At 48.4% G+C, this 14341-nt stretch overlaps 1 protein-coding gene across 1 annotated transcript in view; it reads left to right on the top strand.

Annotated features, from left to right (window-relative positions):
- Positions 1-14341, top strand: part of fah (fumarylacetoacetate hydrolase (fumarylacetoacetase)) — a 211518-nt gene that overhangs the window by 47134 nt on the left and 150043 nt on the right. The window contains exons 10-13 of the mRNA XM_070859356.1: positions 2073-2148; positions 3825-3871; positions 5293-5394; positions 13527-13644. Coding sequence (XP_070715457.1) covers positions 2073-2148; positions 3825-3871; positions 5293-5394; positions 13527-13644 — 343 coding nt within the window. The remainder of the gene's footprint in view (positions 1-2072; positions 2149-3824; positions 3872-5292; positions 5395-13526; positions 13645-14341) is intronic.

Here is a 14341-nt window from a genome sequence, read left to right as displayed (position 1 = left end):
TTATCACCATCAGGCAGGTCCAGACAACACAACTGTCCAACATTCAGTCTATATTATTATATTTCAATCTGCTTAAAGCATTTTATGTGTTTTCTCAAAATCAAACTTGATTTCATTTTAATGCCATTAATCCAAAACTGTTGCTGGCCTGTTGTCTATAGTAAAATCTGTTTAAATTCAGGCTTTGTTAAGCAACTGTGCTGAAATGGAAGGGGGAGCAAACGGTCCCTTGAAATCCTGTTCCCTCTCGGCCGGGACTGGGTGCTCATTATTTCAGGGTAGAAAACATCTGACAGCAAAGGCTGATACTGTCATTTCCTAATTTTAACCGTCAGGTTGTAAAATACACCCGTTGGGTTTGTGGTGACGTCAGTGATTCTGGGGGAGTGAATGCTGAATATTAAACGAAAAAAAAGAAAGACTTGCATTTATATAGCGCCTTTCACGACCACCGGATGTCTCAAAGCCCTTTACAGCCAATGAAGTGCTTTTGGAGTGTAGTCACTGTTGTAATGTGTGTTTAAGTATTGAATGTAGCCTAGATTGTAGCCAGAGTCTATCGACTCTGGATCAGTTCCTATGGACTGGAGGATAGCTAATGTAACACCACTTTTTAAGAAAGGAGGGAGAGAGAAAACGGGTAATTATAGACCGATTAGCCTGACATCAGTAGTGGGGAAAATATTGGAATCAATTATTAAAGATGAAATAGCAGCGCATTTGGAAAGCAGTGACAGGATCGGTCCAAGTCAGCATGGATTTATGAAAGGGAAATCATGCTTGACAAATCTTCAGGAATTTTCTGAGGATGTAACTAGCAGAGTGGACAAGGGAGAACCAGTGGATGTGGTGTATTTGGACTTTCAAAAGGCTTTTGACAAGGTCCCACACAAGAGATTGGTGTGCAAAATTAAAGCACATGGTATTGGGGGTAATGTACTGACATGGATAGAGAGCTGGTTGGCAGACAGGAAGCAGAGTCGGGATAAACAGGTCCTTTTCAGAATAGCAGGCAGTGACTAGTGGAGTGCCGCAGGGCTCAGTGCTGGGACCCCAGCTATTTACAAAATACATTCATGATTTAGATGAAGGAATTGAGAGTAATATCTCCAAGTTTGCAGATGACACTAAACTGGGTGGTGGTGTGAGCTATGAGGAGGACGCTAAGAGGCTGCAGGGTGACTTGGACAGGTTAGATGAGTGGGCAAACGCATGGCAGATGCCGTATAATGTGGATAAATGTGAGGTTATCCACTTTGGTGGCAAAAACATGAAGACAGAATATTATCTGAATGGCGGCAGATTAGGAAAAGGGGAGGTGCAACGAGACCTGGGTGTCATGGTACATCTGTCATTGAAAGTTGGCATGCAGGTACAGCAGGCAGTGAAGAAGGCAAATGGTATGTTGGCCTTCATAGCTAGGGGATTTGAATATAGGAGCAGGGAGGTCTTACTGCAGTTGTACAGGGCCTTAGTGAGGCCTCACCTGGATTATTGTGTTCAGTTTTGGTCTCCTAATCTGAGGAAGGACGTTCCTGCTATTGAGGGAGTGCAGCGAAGGTTCACCAGTCTGATTCCTGGGATGGCAGGACTGACATATGAGGAGAGACTGGATCGACTGGGCCTGTATTCACTGGAGTTTAGAAGGATGAGAGGGGATCTCATAGAAACATATAACATTCTGACGGGACTGAACAGTTTAGATGCAGGAAGAATGTTCCCAATGTTGGGGAAGTCCAGTCTAAGGATAAGGGGTAAGCCATTTAGAACTGAGATGAGGAGAAACTTCTTCATTCAGAGAGTTGTTAACCTGTGGAATTCCCTACCGCAGAGAGTTGTTGATGCCAGTTCATTGGATATATTCAAGAGGGAGTTAGATATGGTCCTTATGGCTAAAGGGATCAAGGGGTATGGAGAGAAAGCAGGAAAGGGGTACTGAGGGAATGATCAGCCATTATCTTATTGAATGGTGGTGAAGACTCGAAGGGCCGTATGGCCTACTCCTGCACCTATTTTCTATGTTTCTATGTGCCTTTGGTTACCCTGCGTCCTGTGATCTTTTGACTGTGTAGGATCCCAAGCCTTTGCCGTACCTGTGCAGCGATGACCCCTACACTTTTGACATCAACCTGTTTGTTTCCATTAAAGGTGAGTGACACACAACAACGTTCAGCCTGCCCGCCTGCCACTTCTTAAAATCAACAGCAAAAGTTTACAAAGGTAAATTTGTAGAGGAGTTTGAACAGTGTAATGGTCGCGTATATTTGATAAATGCAAATATTCACTGTCTCGGGAGACTGAGGAGCCATTTCAGTCTCCCGATAGGACGGGTTTGTTTCGAATTCTCATTTAAATGATGGCCCTGCATTTCCTGGGGGTTCTCCCGATCCATGGCTGCAACCGGCGGGAAATTGCTGCTGTCCCAGAGAAACGGCATAAATAGCGGTTTATGCCCATTTGACTAATGCTGGAAATCCGTGTGCTCATCCATCTGTCCCATATTTGCATGTAATTTGCATGTGCTTTGCCTTGGTGCGCCCTCTTCAGGCAGAGTGGGGTACCAGCATCAGGGAGGACGTTTTCTGACCCAGCGCTGCTCAGTAGGGATTGCCTCTCACTTTCCCCTCTGTAACCACACCCCATTTCTCAGGCGCTATGTGGGAACAATGCAGAGGGAAGCTCTACCCAAGCATTTCATACTTGGGGGGCTGGTTTTATGATTTATGAGAGTTACTGGTGAGAAATTACAGGTGCACTGCCCATGATTTGCTGATCGACACCGGTGAGTGAGGCTCTTACATAAGAACAGAGAATTAGGAGCAGGAGGCCATTCGGCCCCTCGAGCCTGCTCCGCCATTCAATGAGATCATGGCTGACCTTCGACCGCAACATTTTCCCATGTGCCTTGATTCCCTTAATATTTAAAAATCTATCGCTGTCTGCCTTGCATATGTTCACCGACAGAGCCTCCACAGCCCTCTGGGGTAGAGAATTCCAGAGATTCACCACCCTCTGGTGAAGAGGTTTCTCCTCATCTCAGTTCTAAATGGCCGACCCCTTATTCTGAGACCGTGACCCCTGGTTCTAGACTCCGCAGCCAGGGGAAACATCCTCCCTGCCTCTATCCTATCCAAGCCCTGTAAGAACATTAAATGATTTCGGACAAGGGGTCTACAAGTGTGCGGCAACATTTGCAGAGTGTTCCACGAGTCACAGTATGCAGACCACAGCCTTCATTATTTGTACACATTTGTAAAAATAGCCCCTACACCCTGCGGGAACTTTGCTGGGATTGTAGCCCAGTGTCCCGGGTTTGTTCCCAGTGTCCCGGGATTGTTCCTAGTGTTTCGGGATTGTTCCCAGTGTCCCGGGATTGTCACTGGATGAATTCAGGGAGATGTTGCCCAAAATGTTTTCATACACAGAGGGTTCTTAGAACCTAGGATTATTTAATACAAGGGGCTGTTGAGACAGAGATGAGAACATTATTTTCAGAGGAATCAGACAAGTGTTGGCTTGGAAATATACTTTTGTTTCATTGGATGAAGTGATGGGAAGCAGAGAGTGAGGTGTAACCTCGCTCGATGTTTCAATGGAACAATCTATCCCTTTTCTAGTAATACTGAGACTGGGGACTGTTCAGTGGACTGGCAGTGAGTACAGTCGTGTTTGATGTTCAGCCCACTGGTGCACTAGATTCTGTTTAAAAATTAAATAAAAATGCTTGTTATTCCATTGTATCTTTTTTTTTAACCATTTAACGATTGTTTAAACGTTGACCTCTGACCGGGCTTCACGAATTCTCTCTGTGCACTTGACGGCAGGTGAAGCGATGACTGAAAAGGCAACTATCTGTCGGTCCAACTTCAAGGTGAGATCCCCTGACTTTCCTTCTCTAATATAACTGAGCATCATAGAATCTTCCAACACAGAATTGGCCATTCGGCCCATCGTGCCCGTGCTGGCTTTGTGACAGAGCGATCCAATTAGTCCCACTCCCCCGCTCTTTCCCCAAAGCTCTGCAAATTCCCCACTTCATGTATTTTTAACATTCCCCATTTGAAAGTTACTATTGAATCTGCTCTCACCGCCCTTTCAGGCAGCGCGTTCCAGATCACAGCAACCCGCTGTGCAAAAACATTCTCCTCATCGCCCCTCTTGTTCGTTTGCCAATTATCTTAAATCTGTGTCCTCGAGTTATCGATCGTCCTGACAGTGGGAATCGTTTCTCCTTATTTATTCTAAAAAATCTTTCATCATTTTGAACACCTCTATTAAATCTCTCCTTAACCTTCTCAGCTCTAACCCTAACCCTAACTCCGGGTTCCATTCTCCTCTGCGCCATCTCCAAGGCTGTGCTGTTACAGCTCATGTCCATTTACTTGCTTTGAACATTTCCGATGCTGGGATTGTTCCAGGGTGAGAGCAATAGTTTGTCGCCAGGCTGGAGAAATGGGCTTGGAAATCCTGCATGGATTCTCCCGATCTCCCATTCTACCTCTGGTGGGAAACCTACAAAACCCCGAACAAACAGCAGGAACCGGCCTTATCCTGGAGACTGGGAAAACACAGGCAATGGGCCCCAAGGGTTAAGTGTACGGAATGGTGTTGGGTTAGTTAGCACTCCTGGGGCAGAGCTCGGGTAACAGGAACGCAGATCGGGAATTCAGGGGCAGAGAGCAATGCACCTGATTCATGGCCTGGTGACATTCCATCGAATGGCCGCACAGAAAACAGAATACAAATCGAGGACGCTGAACTCCACATTGAATCGCTGATACCACCCGAGTCCCAGCTCGCACCAAGTCCCGCTCACCCATCACCCCTGTGCTCGCTGACCTACATTGGCTCCCAGTCCGCAACACCCCAATTTTAAAATTCTCATCCTCTTTTTCAAATCCAGCCATGGCCTCGCCCCTCCTTATCTCTGTAACCTCCTCCAGCCCTGCAACCCTCCGAGATCTCTGCGCTCCTCCAATTCTGGCCTCTTGCACATCTCCGATTTTCATCGCTCCACCATTGGTGGCCGTGCCTCCAGCTGCCTGGGTCCTAAGCTCTGGAATTCCCTCCCTAAACTTCTCTGCCTCTCTCTCTCCTCCTTTAATTCGCTCCTTAAAACCTTTGACCAAGCTTTTGGTCACCAGTCCTAATACCTCTTTATGTGGCACGGTGTCATGGAATGTTTTACTATGTTAAAGGCGCTATATGAATGCAAATTGTTGTTGCTTTGTTGTTGAATGTGTTTTCAAACAGACTATTCTTCATTCACTGTGCTTGTCTGCTTCTCTTCAGTACATGTACTGGACCATGAAGCAACAGTTGGCCCACCACACTGTTAACGGATGCAACATCAGACCAGGAGACTTGATGGCCTCTGGAACGATCAGTGGCCCCGTGAGTACCTGCTATCTTTTCTCTCTCATTGCTTGGTGGAAGTGAAATGTACAGAAAATCACAACAGGATTGTTGTGGATTAAACTTAGCATCTTTTGAATAATAATTATTTAACTTTTTATGATTAGCAACCATCTTTGTCATTTATTTCTGTGCATTTAAAATTGAGTTTACATTCAAATATGTTTAAGACATATCTGTTATATATTTAAAAATACCACCGGATCACAACAGTTTAATGGTATTGTGCCTGTCAGCGGCACTGTCAGGCTAAAATTATGGGACTCATTAACTTCAGTGGCACTCGATCTAACGTTATGTGACCGACAACCAACTTTCATAAAGCATCTTTTGTGAAATCTCAGTGCAGTTCTTGATTTTGGCCACTGGATGGTGCTGCAGCAATCCTTTCCTTGGAAAGGGGCAGACATGTTCGTGTAGGTGGCTCAAGGCTGAGGTCCAACAAAAAACCTGGGACCTTAAGAACAGGTGGTGGATGGAGAAAGCACAGGAGATACAGCAACTGGCCGACAACAGTACAAGGATTCTTCATCGCAGTCACCTACAGGCCAAACACCCAAGGCCCCACCCCACTGCTGGCCAAGAACGGGGAAACACTCATCAAGGACACCGAGGCAGTCAGGGCCCGCTGGAAGGAGCACTTTGAAGATCTCCTCAATCGAGACTCTACCTTTGACTCGAGTGTTCTCGACTCCATCCCGCAATATGCTACCCGCCACCACCCCAGTGAGACCCCAACACTGCACGAGGTAGAAAAAGCCATAAGACAGCTTAAAAACAACAAGGCTGCGGGTGCGGACAGAATCCCTGCTGAGGCATTGAAGTATGGCGGAGAGGCACTACTGGCACGAATACACGACCTCATCTCTCTCATCTGGAGGGAGGAGAGCATGCCGGGGGTTCTCAGAGATACAGTAATTATGACCATCATTAAAAAAGGGTACAAGTCCGACTGTGGCAACTACAGAGGAATCTCCCTGCTATCAGCCACTGGGAAAGTCATCGCTAGAGTCCTCCTCAACCGTCTGCTCCCCGTGGCCGAGGAGCTCCTCCCGGAGTCACAGTGCGGATTTCGTCACCTATGGGGCACAACAGACATGATTTTTGCAGCGCAACAGCTGCAGGAAAAATGCAGGGAACAGCACCAGCCCTTATACATGGCCTTCTTCGACCTTACAAAGACCTTTGACACTGTCAACCGCGAGGGTCTATGGAGCGTCCTCCTCCGTTTCGGATGCCCCCAAACGTTCGTCACCATCCTCCGCCTGCTCCACGACGACATGCAGGCCGTGATCCTTACCAATGGATCCGTTACAGACCCAATCCACGTCCGAACCGGGGTCAAACAGGGCTACGTCATCGCCCCAACCCTCTTCTCAATCTTTCTTGCCGCCATGCTCCACCTCACAGTCAACAAGCTCCGCGCTGGAGTGGAACTAAACTACAGAACCAGTGGGAACCTGTTCAACCTGTGCTGTGTCCAGGCCAGGTCCAAGACCACCCCAACCTCTATCGTCGAGCTGCAGTACGTGGACGACGCCTGCGTCTGCGCACATACAGAGGCTAAACTCCAGGATATAGTCGACGTATTTACTGAGGCGTATGAAAGCACGGGCCTTACGCTAAACATCCGTAAGACAAAGGTCCTCCACCAGCCTGTCCTCACCACACAGCACTGCCCCCCAGTCATCAAGATCCACGGCGTGGCCCTGGACACCGTGGACCACTTCCCATATCTCGGGAGCCTCCTATCAACAAGAGCAGGCATCGACAACGAGATCCAATACCGCCTCCAGTGCGCCAGTGCAGCCTTCGACTGCCTGAGGAAAAGAGTGTTAGAAGACCAGGTTCTCAAAACTGCCACCAAGCTCATGGTCTACAGGGCTGTAGTAATACCCGCCCTCCTGTACGGCTCAGAGACATGGACCATGTACAGTAGACACCTCAAGTTGCTGGAGAAATATCACCAACGATGTCTCCGCAAGATCCTACAAATCACCTGGGAGGACAGGTGCACCAACATCAGCGTCCTCGTCCAGGCCAACATCCCCAGCATTGAAGCACTGACCACACTCGATCAGCTCCGCTGGGCAGGCCACGTAGTTCGCATGCCAGACACGAGACTTCCAAGGCAAGTGCTCTACTCGGAGCTCCTTCACGGCAAATGAGCCAAAGGTGGGCAGCGGAAACGCCTCCCTGATAAAGTGTGACATCACCACTGACATCTGACCCAAGACCACCCTAAGTGGAAGAAGTGCATCCGAGAGGGCACTGAGCACCTCGAGTCTCAACGCCGAGAGCATGCAGAAATCAAGCGCAGGCAGCGGAAAGAGCGTGTGGCAAACCAGTCCCACCCATCCTCTCCCTCAACGACTGTCTGTCCCACCTGTGACAGAGTCTGTGGCTCTCATATTGGACTTTTCAGCCACCTAAGGACTCACTTCAGGAGTGGAAGCAAGTCTTCCTCGATTCCGAAGGACTGCCCATGATGATGATGATGATGTAAAGGTAAGTTATGAACATATGAAAATGAATGGTCAGGAAAGGACCATTTGATCCATCATACCTGCCACACGCAGTCATGATGCCTGAACCATCATGATTGTGCACGAAACACAAAAAGTGAGTATGCAGGTACAGCAAGTAATCAGGAAGGCAAATGGAATGTTGGCCTTTATTGCAAGAGGGATGGAGTATAAAAGCAGAGAAATCCTGCTACAACTGTACAGGGAATTGGTGAGGCCACACTCAGAGTACTGTGTACAGTTTTGGTCTCCGTATTTAAGGAAGGTTATACTTGCATTGGAGGCTGTTCAGAAAAGGTTCACTAGGTTGATTCCAGAAATTAAGGGTTTGACTTATGAAGAAAGGTTGAGTAGGTTGGGCCTATACACATTGGAGTTCAGAAGAATGAGAGGTGATCTTATTGAAACATAAAAGATAATTCGAGGGCTCGACAAGGTGGCTACAGAGAGGATGTTTCCACTGACGGGGGAAACTAAAACTAGGGGATATAGTCTTAGAGTAAGGGGCTGCCCATTTAAAACTGAGATGAGGAGGAATTTCTTTTCTCAGAGAGTTGTAAATCTATGGAATTCTCTGCCTCAGAGAGCTGTGGAGGCTGGGTCATTCAATATATTTAAGGTGGAGATAGACAGATTTTTGTGCGATAAGGGAGTCAAGGGTTATGGGGAGCGGGCAGGGAAGTGCAGCTGAGTCCATGATCAGATCAGCCATGATCTTATTGAATGGCGGAGCAGGCTCTAGGTGCCAAATGGCCGACTCCTGCTCCTATTTCTTATGTTATGTTATTATTAGAGGCAAAAATCCAGATTAAAAACCCAAGGCAAATTAGGAGGAAAGAAATCTGATAAATTCGATAAGAACGTGAGCAACAGGAGCAGCACTGGCCCCTCGAGCCATTCAATAAGATCATGGTGGATCTGATCTTGGCCTCAACTCCACTTCCCTGCCCGTTCCCCATTACCCTTGACTCTTGTACCATCTTTTCCAATTTCCTTAGGTGATGAAAACAAGTCCAGGAGCTCATGTTGAATGTTGTTATATTACCTGGTATCTCACCTACCTTTTATCAGAAGTGATCTCTGCCCCAGCCAGGGACAGGTCCAGCTCTCTTTTGAAGGTTGAGAGAGAGTCTGTACTCACCGCATGAGCCTGCATCTTGTCCCATAGGTCTACTATCCTCTGGGAAAAGATGAACTGCCTACCATCTAACCTCGCCCTCTACACATCTCTAAAGTGAATACACCCAGCTTTCTCAACCCATCCCAATAAAGGTTCATTGGGCTAGAGATTGGTCCTTGCTGCACGTGTTTTCTGGGTGGAGAACTGGGACAAAAAGGATCAATATTGGGCACAATGCCCCGTGCCTGTTCTGCGCCTGCAATAGTAGTGCTGCCATATTTCTCAATGGCCTCCTTCTGAAGAAAGGTGTCTTCATGGAAACATTTTTATGATTCCATGAAGGCACCTTTCCAGGCATCCCTGGCAGCCACCTGAAACAGGCATTAGGCCCCCTACCTATGCCAATCTGGATCTAACGCCTGATTCAGGCCCCCTGCCGGATATTCGTCTGCCTGGCGCCCCAACTCAAATGTAAGTATTTATTTCGAGACTTAGCTTGGTGTGGAGCTGAGAGGATCAGGAACTCTATCCAGCTCCAGATCATTATTGCAGATCTTTCCTCCATCAGTAGGTCTGAAGTGGGGATGTTTGCTGATGATTGCACAGTATTCAGTTCCATTCGCAACTGCTCAGATAATGAAGCAGTCCATGCCTGCATGCAGCGAGACCTGGATAACATTCAGGTTTGGGCTGATAAGTGGCAAGTAACATTGGCACCACGCAAGTGCCAGGCAATGACCATCTCCAACAAGCGAGAGTCTAACCACCGCCCCTTGACACACAACGGCATTACCATCGCTGAATCCCCCACCATCAACATCCTGGGGGTCACTATTGACCAGAAACTTAACTGGACCAGCCACATAAATACTGTGGCAACAAGAGCAGGTCAGAGGCTGGGTATTCTGTGGAGAGTGTCTCACCACAAAGCCTTTCCACCATCTACAAGGCACAAGTCAGGAGTGTGATGGAATACTCTCCACTTGCCTGGTTGAGTGCAGCTCCAACAACACTCAAGAAGCTCGACACCATCCAGAACAAAGCAGCCCGCTTGATTTGTACCCCATCCACCACCTTAAACATTCACTCCCTCAAACATTCACTCCCTCCACCACTGGCGCACCGTGGCTCCAGTGTGTACCATCTACAAGATGCACTGCAGCAAATCGCCAAGGCTTCTTTGGCAGCACCTCCCAAACCCACGACCTCTACCCCCTAGAAGGACAAGGGCAACAGGCACACGGGAGCACCATCACCTCCAAGTTCCCCCTCAAGTCAAACCCCATCCTCACTTCGAAGTATATCGGCCGTTCCTTCATCGTCGCTGGGACAAAATCCTGGAACTCCCTCCCTAACAGCACTGTGGGAGCACCTTCACCACACGGACTGCAGCGGTTCAAGGTGGCTCACCACCTTCTCAAGGGCAATTAGGGATGGACAATAAATTCCGGCCTTGCTAGCGATGCCCACATCCCGGAAAGAATAAAATAATACAGTGGTGCAGTATGGAGGATGAACCTTGTGCATCTTGAGATGTGCACGGTATGACCTTGAGTTGTTCCTGCGCACATTTTGCTGCAGGTGATGCTGAATGTGCATCTTTTCCCTCTCCTTGTTCCTCGTCCAATAACCAATGACCTTGGACTTGTTCTCAGGTCTCCTTCTGTTTTCTGTTGTTGAGGTGAATGCGGTGCCAAGGTGGAGATGTGTCTGTGGGAATCTGTTTGGGATTGGGGCTAAAACTCCAGCATGTGATTGGCCACTGGGTGCTGAGGTAGTGCCTCAAATGGAGGTAGAGAAGCTGGTTGTGGTAAGAAGTGAAATTTGTCGGCCAACAGAGCAAGATCTAGGAATAGTGAAGGGGCCTGCCTGTTCTGATGACTCCATTCTCGCTCCTGGATGCTTCCCATTGCACCAGATTTCAGCCACAATTACATTAATGCACGTCGGCTTCATACTGACTAAAGTTTTGGCCAAGATCTTTGCTTCTGGGTAGAGTATCTCTCCCCACTGCTGGTCCAAGTTCCTCTCCAAGTCACACACCATCCTGACTTGGAAATATTTCGCCATTCCTTCATCGTCGCTGGGTCAAAATCCTGGAACTCCCTCCCTAACAGCACTGTGGGAGAATCTTCACCACATGGACTGCAGCGATTCAAGAAGGCGGCTCACCATCATCTTCTCAAGGGGCAATTAGGGATGGGCAATAAATGTTGTCCGTGCTACTAACGGCCACATTCTATGAATACACTTTTTTAAAAGTATTTTTATGTGCATTTGGGCTCCAGTTCATAACAATCTATCGTCAGAGCAACAGGCTCATTATTTCTATTTGGGAGGTCGTGGCATCTCATTAAATTCTGTCCTTGATGTCCATTTCATAAACCTTAACTTGTTCACCATCTCCGCGATTTCATTTGTTGCCAGATTCTTTGACTCAAACTAATCCAAGGTCATTCCTTGTATTCTCAGCAGTTTGACAAGCTACGTGTGATGGGTTCAGGCCAGATCGGGTTTATCTGAAGGAGATCCGGCACATGATCTTGGCAGGATTTCTGCAGGCCATCCACATCGGCCTTGGGCCATCCCATTTTCCGCTGGAGTCCACAGCAGGGCCTGGCTGTAACACTGCTGGAAATCAGCACATTTTCTAATCTGCCAGTGCCTGACACACTGGGTGGTTTAAAACAAACACTGCCAGTGTATCTGTTGTCTAACCACCCATTTACTTTCCCACTTTGCCACAGGCAATGCAAACAAGGAACATTGGAGCAGGAGTAGCCATCCAGCCCATCGAGCCTGTCCCACCATTCAATGAGATCATGGCCGATCTGTATCTTAACTCCATCTACCAACCTTGGTTCTGTATCTCTTAATACCTTTACCGAACAAAAATCTATCCCTCTCTGTTTTAAAATTCTCAATTGACCCCCGGCCTCAACAGCTTTTTGGGGGAGAGAGTTCCAGATTCCCACTGCCCTGTGTGTGAAGAAGTGCCTCCTGAAAACACCCCTGAACGGCCGGGCTCTAATTTTAAGGTGACATGAGGAAAAACTTTTTTACGCAGCGAGTGGTTAGGATCTGGAATGCACTGCCTGAGAGGTGGTGGATGCAGACTCAATCGTGGCTTTCAAAAGGGAATTGGATAAGTGCCTGCAGGAAAAATTGCCGGGCTGCGGGGAAAGGGCGGGTGTGTGGAACTAGCTGAAGTGTTCTTGCAGGGAGCCGGCACGGGCTCAACGGGCCGAATGGCCCCCTTCTGTGCGGTAACCATTCTGTGATTCTATCATTCAATGTATACCCCCTTGTTCTGGTGCAGCTCCCTCAGTACTGCCCCTCCGACAGTGCAGCACTCCCTCAGTACTGCCCCTCCGACAGTGCAGCACTCCCTCAGTACTGCCCTTATGACAGTGCAGCACTCCCTCAGTACTGCCCCTCCCACAGTGCAGCGCTCCCTCAGTACTGTCCCTCTCACAGTGCAGTGCTCCCTCAGTACTGCCCCTCCGACAGTGCAGCACTCCCTCAGTACTGCCCCTCCGACAGTGCAGCACTCCCTCAGTACTGCCCCTCTGACAGTGCGGCGCTCCCTCAGTACTGCCGCTCCAACAGTGTAGCACTCCCTCAGTACTGCCCCTCCGACAGTGCGGCGCTCCCTCAGTACTGCCCCTCCGACAGTGCGGCGCTCCCTCAGTACTGCCCCTCCGACAGTGTGGCGTTCCCTCAGTACTGCCCCTCCGACAGTGCGGCGCTCCCTCAGTACTGCCCCTCCGACAGTGCAGCGCTCCCTCAGTACTGCCCCTCCCACAGTGCAGCGCTCCCTCAGCACTGCCCCTCCCACAATGCAGCGCTCCCTCAGTACTGCCCCTCCAACATCCTCATTCTCTCTATCTACTCTATCAAATCCTTCGATCATCTTAAACTCCCCAATCTTCTATCCTCAAGGGAATACAAGCCGTCCTCATCATTTAACCCTTTTAGCCCCGGCATCATTCTGATAATTGCAGACAAGGTGCTAAGTGCTGCTGAAGATGGTTTGAACCCACCCTCTCTCCCCACCCCGCTCTCCCCTACCTCCTCCCCCCATCCCCCACCCCCCATCCCCTCCCCCCACCCCCTCCAAAACATGGCAATTTCAGAAACAACCGTGCTACCTCAAAGGGAATAAAACACCAGGTTGGAACCAGGCCACTTGCTAAGGGAGCGCTGGTGTGTCATCACTTGGTGCAGTATTATTAATAGATTTGATGGATTCTTGCCAATGTTCCTAAAGTTCCCACAGAGAGTAATCCAACTCAATTACCCATTATGAAAACAACTACGTCGACAGTGTCATCGGTACAGTTTTCAGCATTGATATTTTCTAATCTTAGATAATAGTATTGGTTTTTGGCTGAGTGCTCAGTTCAGGTGTAGGATTGATGTTTGGGCGGACTGTGTGATGGACTATATGTGGTTATGCTCCACAGGACCCAGAGAGTTTTGGCTCAATGCTGGAGCAGTCATGGAAGGGAACGAAAGTCATTGACCTCGGCAATGGACAGACACGCAAATTCCTTCAGGATGGTGATAAAGTGACCTTGACTGGTAAGGCCACTTGTAACCAAATCACATCAGATGGTTCTTGTATGTTTAACTGCGTAAGCAGACCTTACAGGGTCACGCTCTCTGGGGCAGAGGGAGAGCAGACTCTGAGGCCATTTTCAGAATGGCAGGCAGTGACTAATGGGGTGTCGCAGGGCTCAGTGCTGGGACCCCAGCTCTTTACAATATACATTAATGATTTAGATGAAGGAATTGAGTGTAATATCTCCAAGTTTGCAGATGACACTAAACTGGGTGGTGGTGTGAGCTGTGAGGAGGACGCTAAGAGGCTGCAGGGTGACTTGGACAGGTTAAGTGAGTGGGTAAATGCATGGCAGATGCAGTATAATGTGGATAAATGTGAGGTTATCCATTTTGGGGGCAAAAACACGAAAGCAGAATATTATCTGAATGGCGGCAGATTAGGAAAAGGGGAGGTGCAACGAGACCTGGGTGTCATGGTTCATCAGTCATTGAAAGTTGGCATGCAGGTACAGCAGGTGGTGAAGAAGACAAATGATATGTTGGCCTTCATAGCTAGAGGATTTGAGTATATGAGCAGGGAGGTCTCACTGCAGTTGTACAGGTCCATAGTGAGGCCTCACCTGGAATATTGTGTTCAGTTTTGGTCTCCTAGTCTGAGGAAGGACGTTCTTGCTATTGAGGGAGTGCAGCGAAGATTCACCAGACTGATTCCCGG

This window comes from Pristiophorus japonicus, chromosome 17 (assembly GCF_044704955.1).
Source record: "Pristiophorus japonicus isolate sPriJap1 chromosome 17, sPriJap1.hap1, whole genome shotgun sequence".
In the NCBI taxonomy this organism is placed as follows: domain Eukaryota; kingdom Metazoa; phylum Chordata; class Chondrichthyes; family Pristiophoridae; genus Pristiophorus; species Pristiophorus japonicus.
The sequence above is the reverse complement of the archived record's forward strand: the minus strand, read 5'-3'. Positions and strand labels throughout refer to the sequence as shown.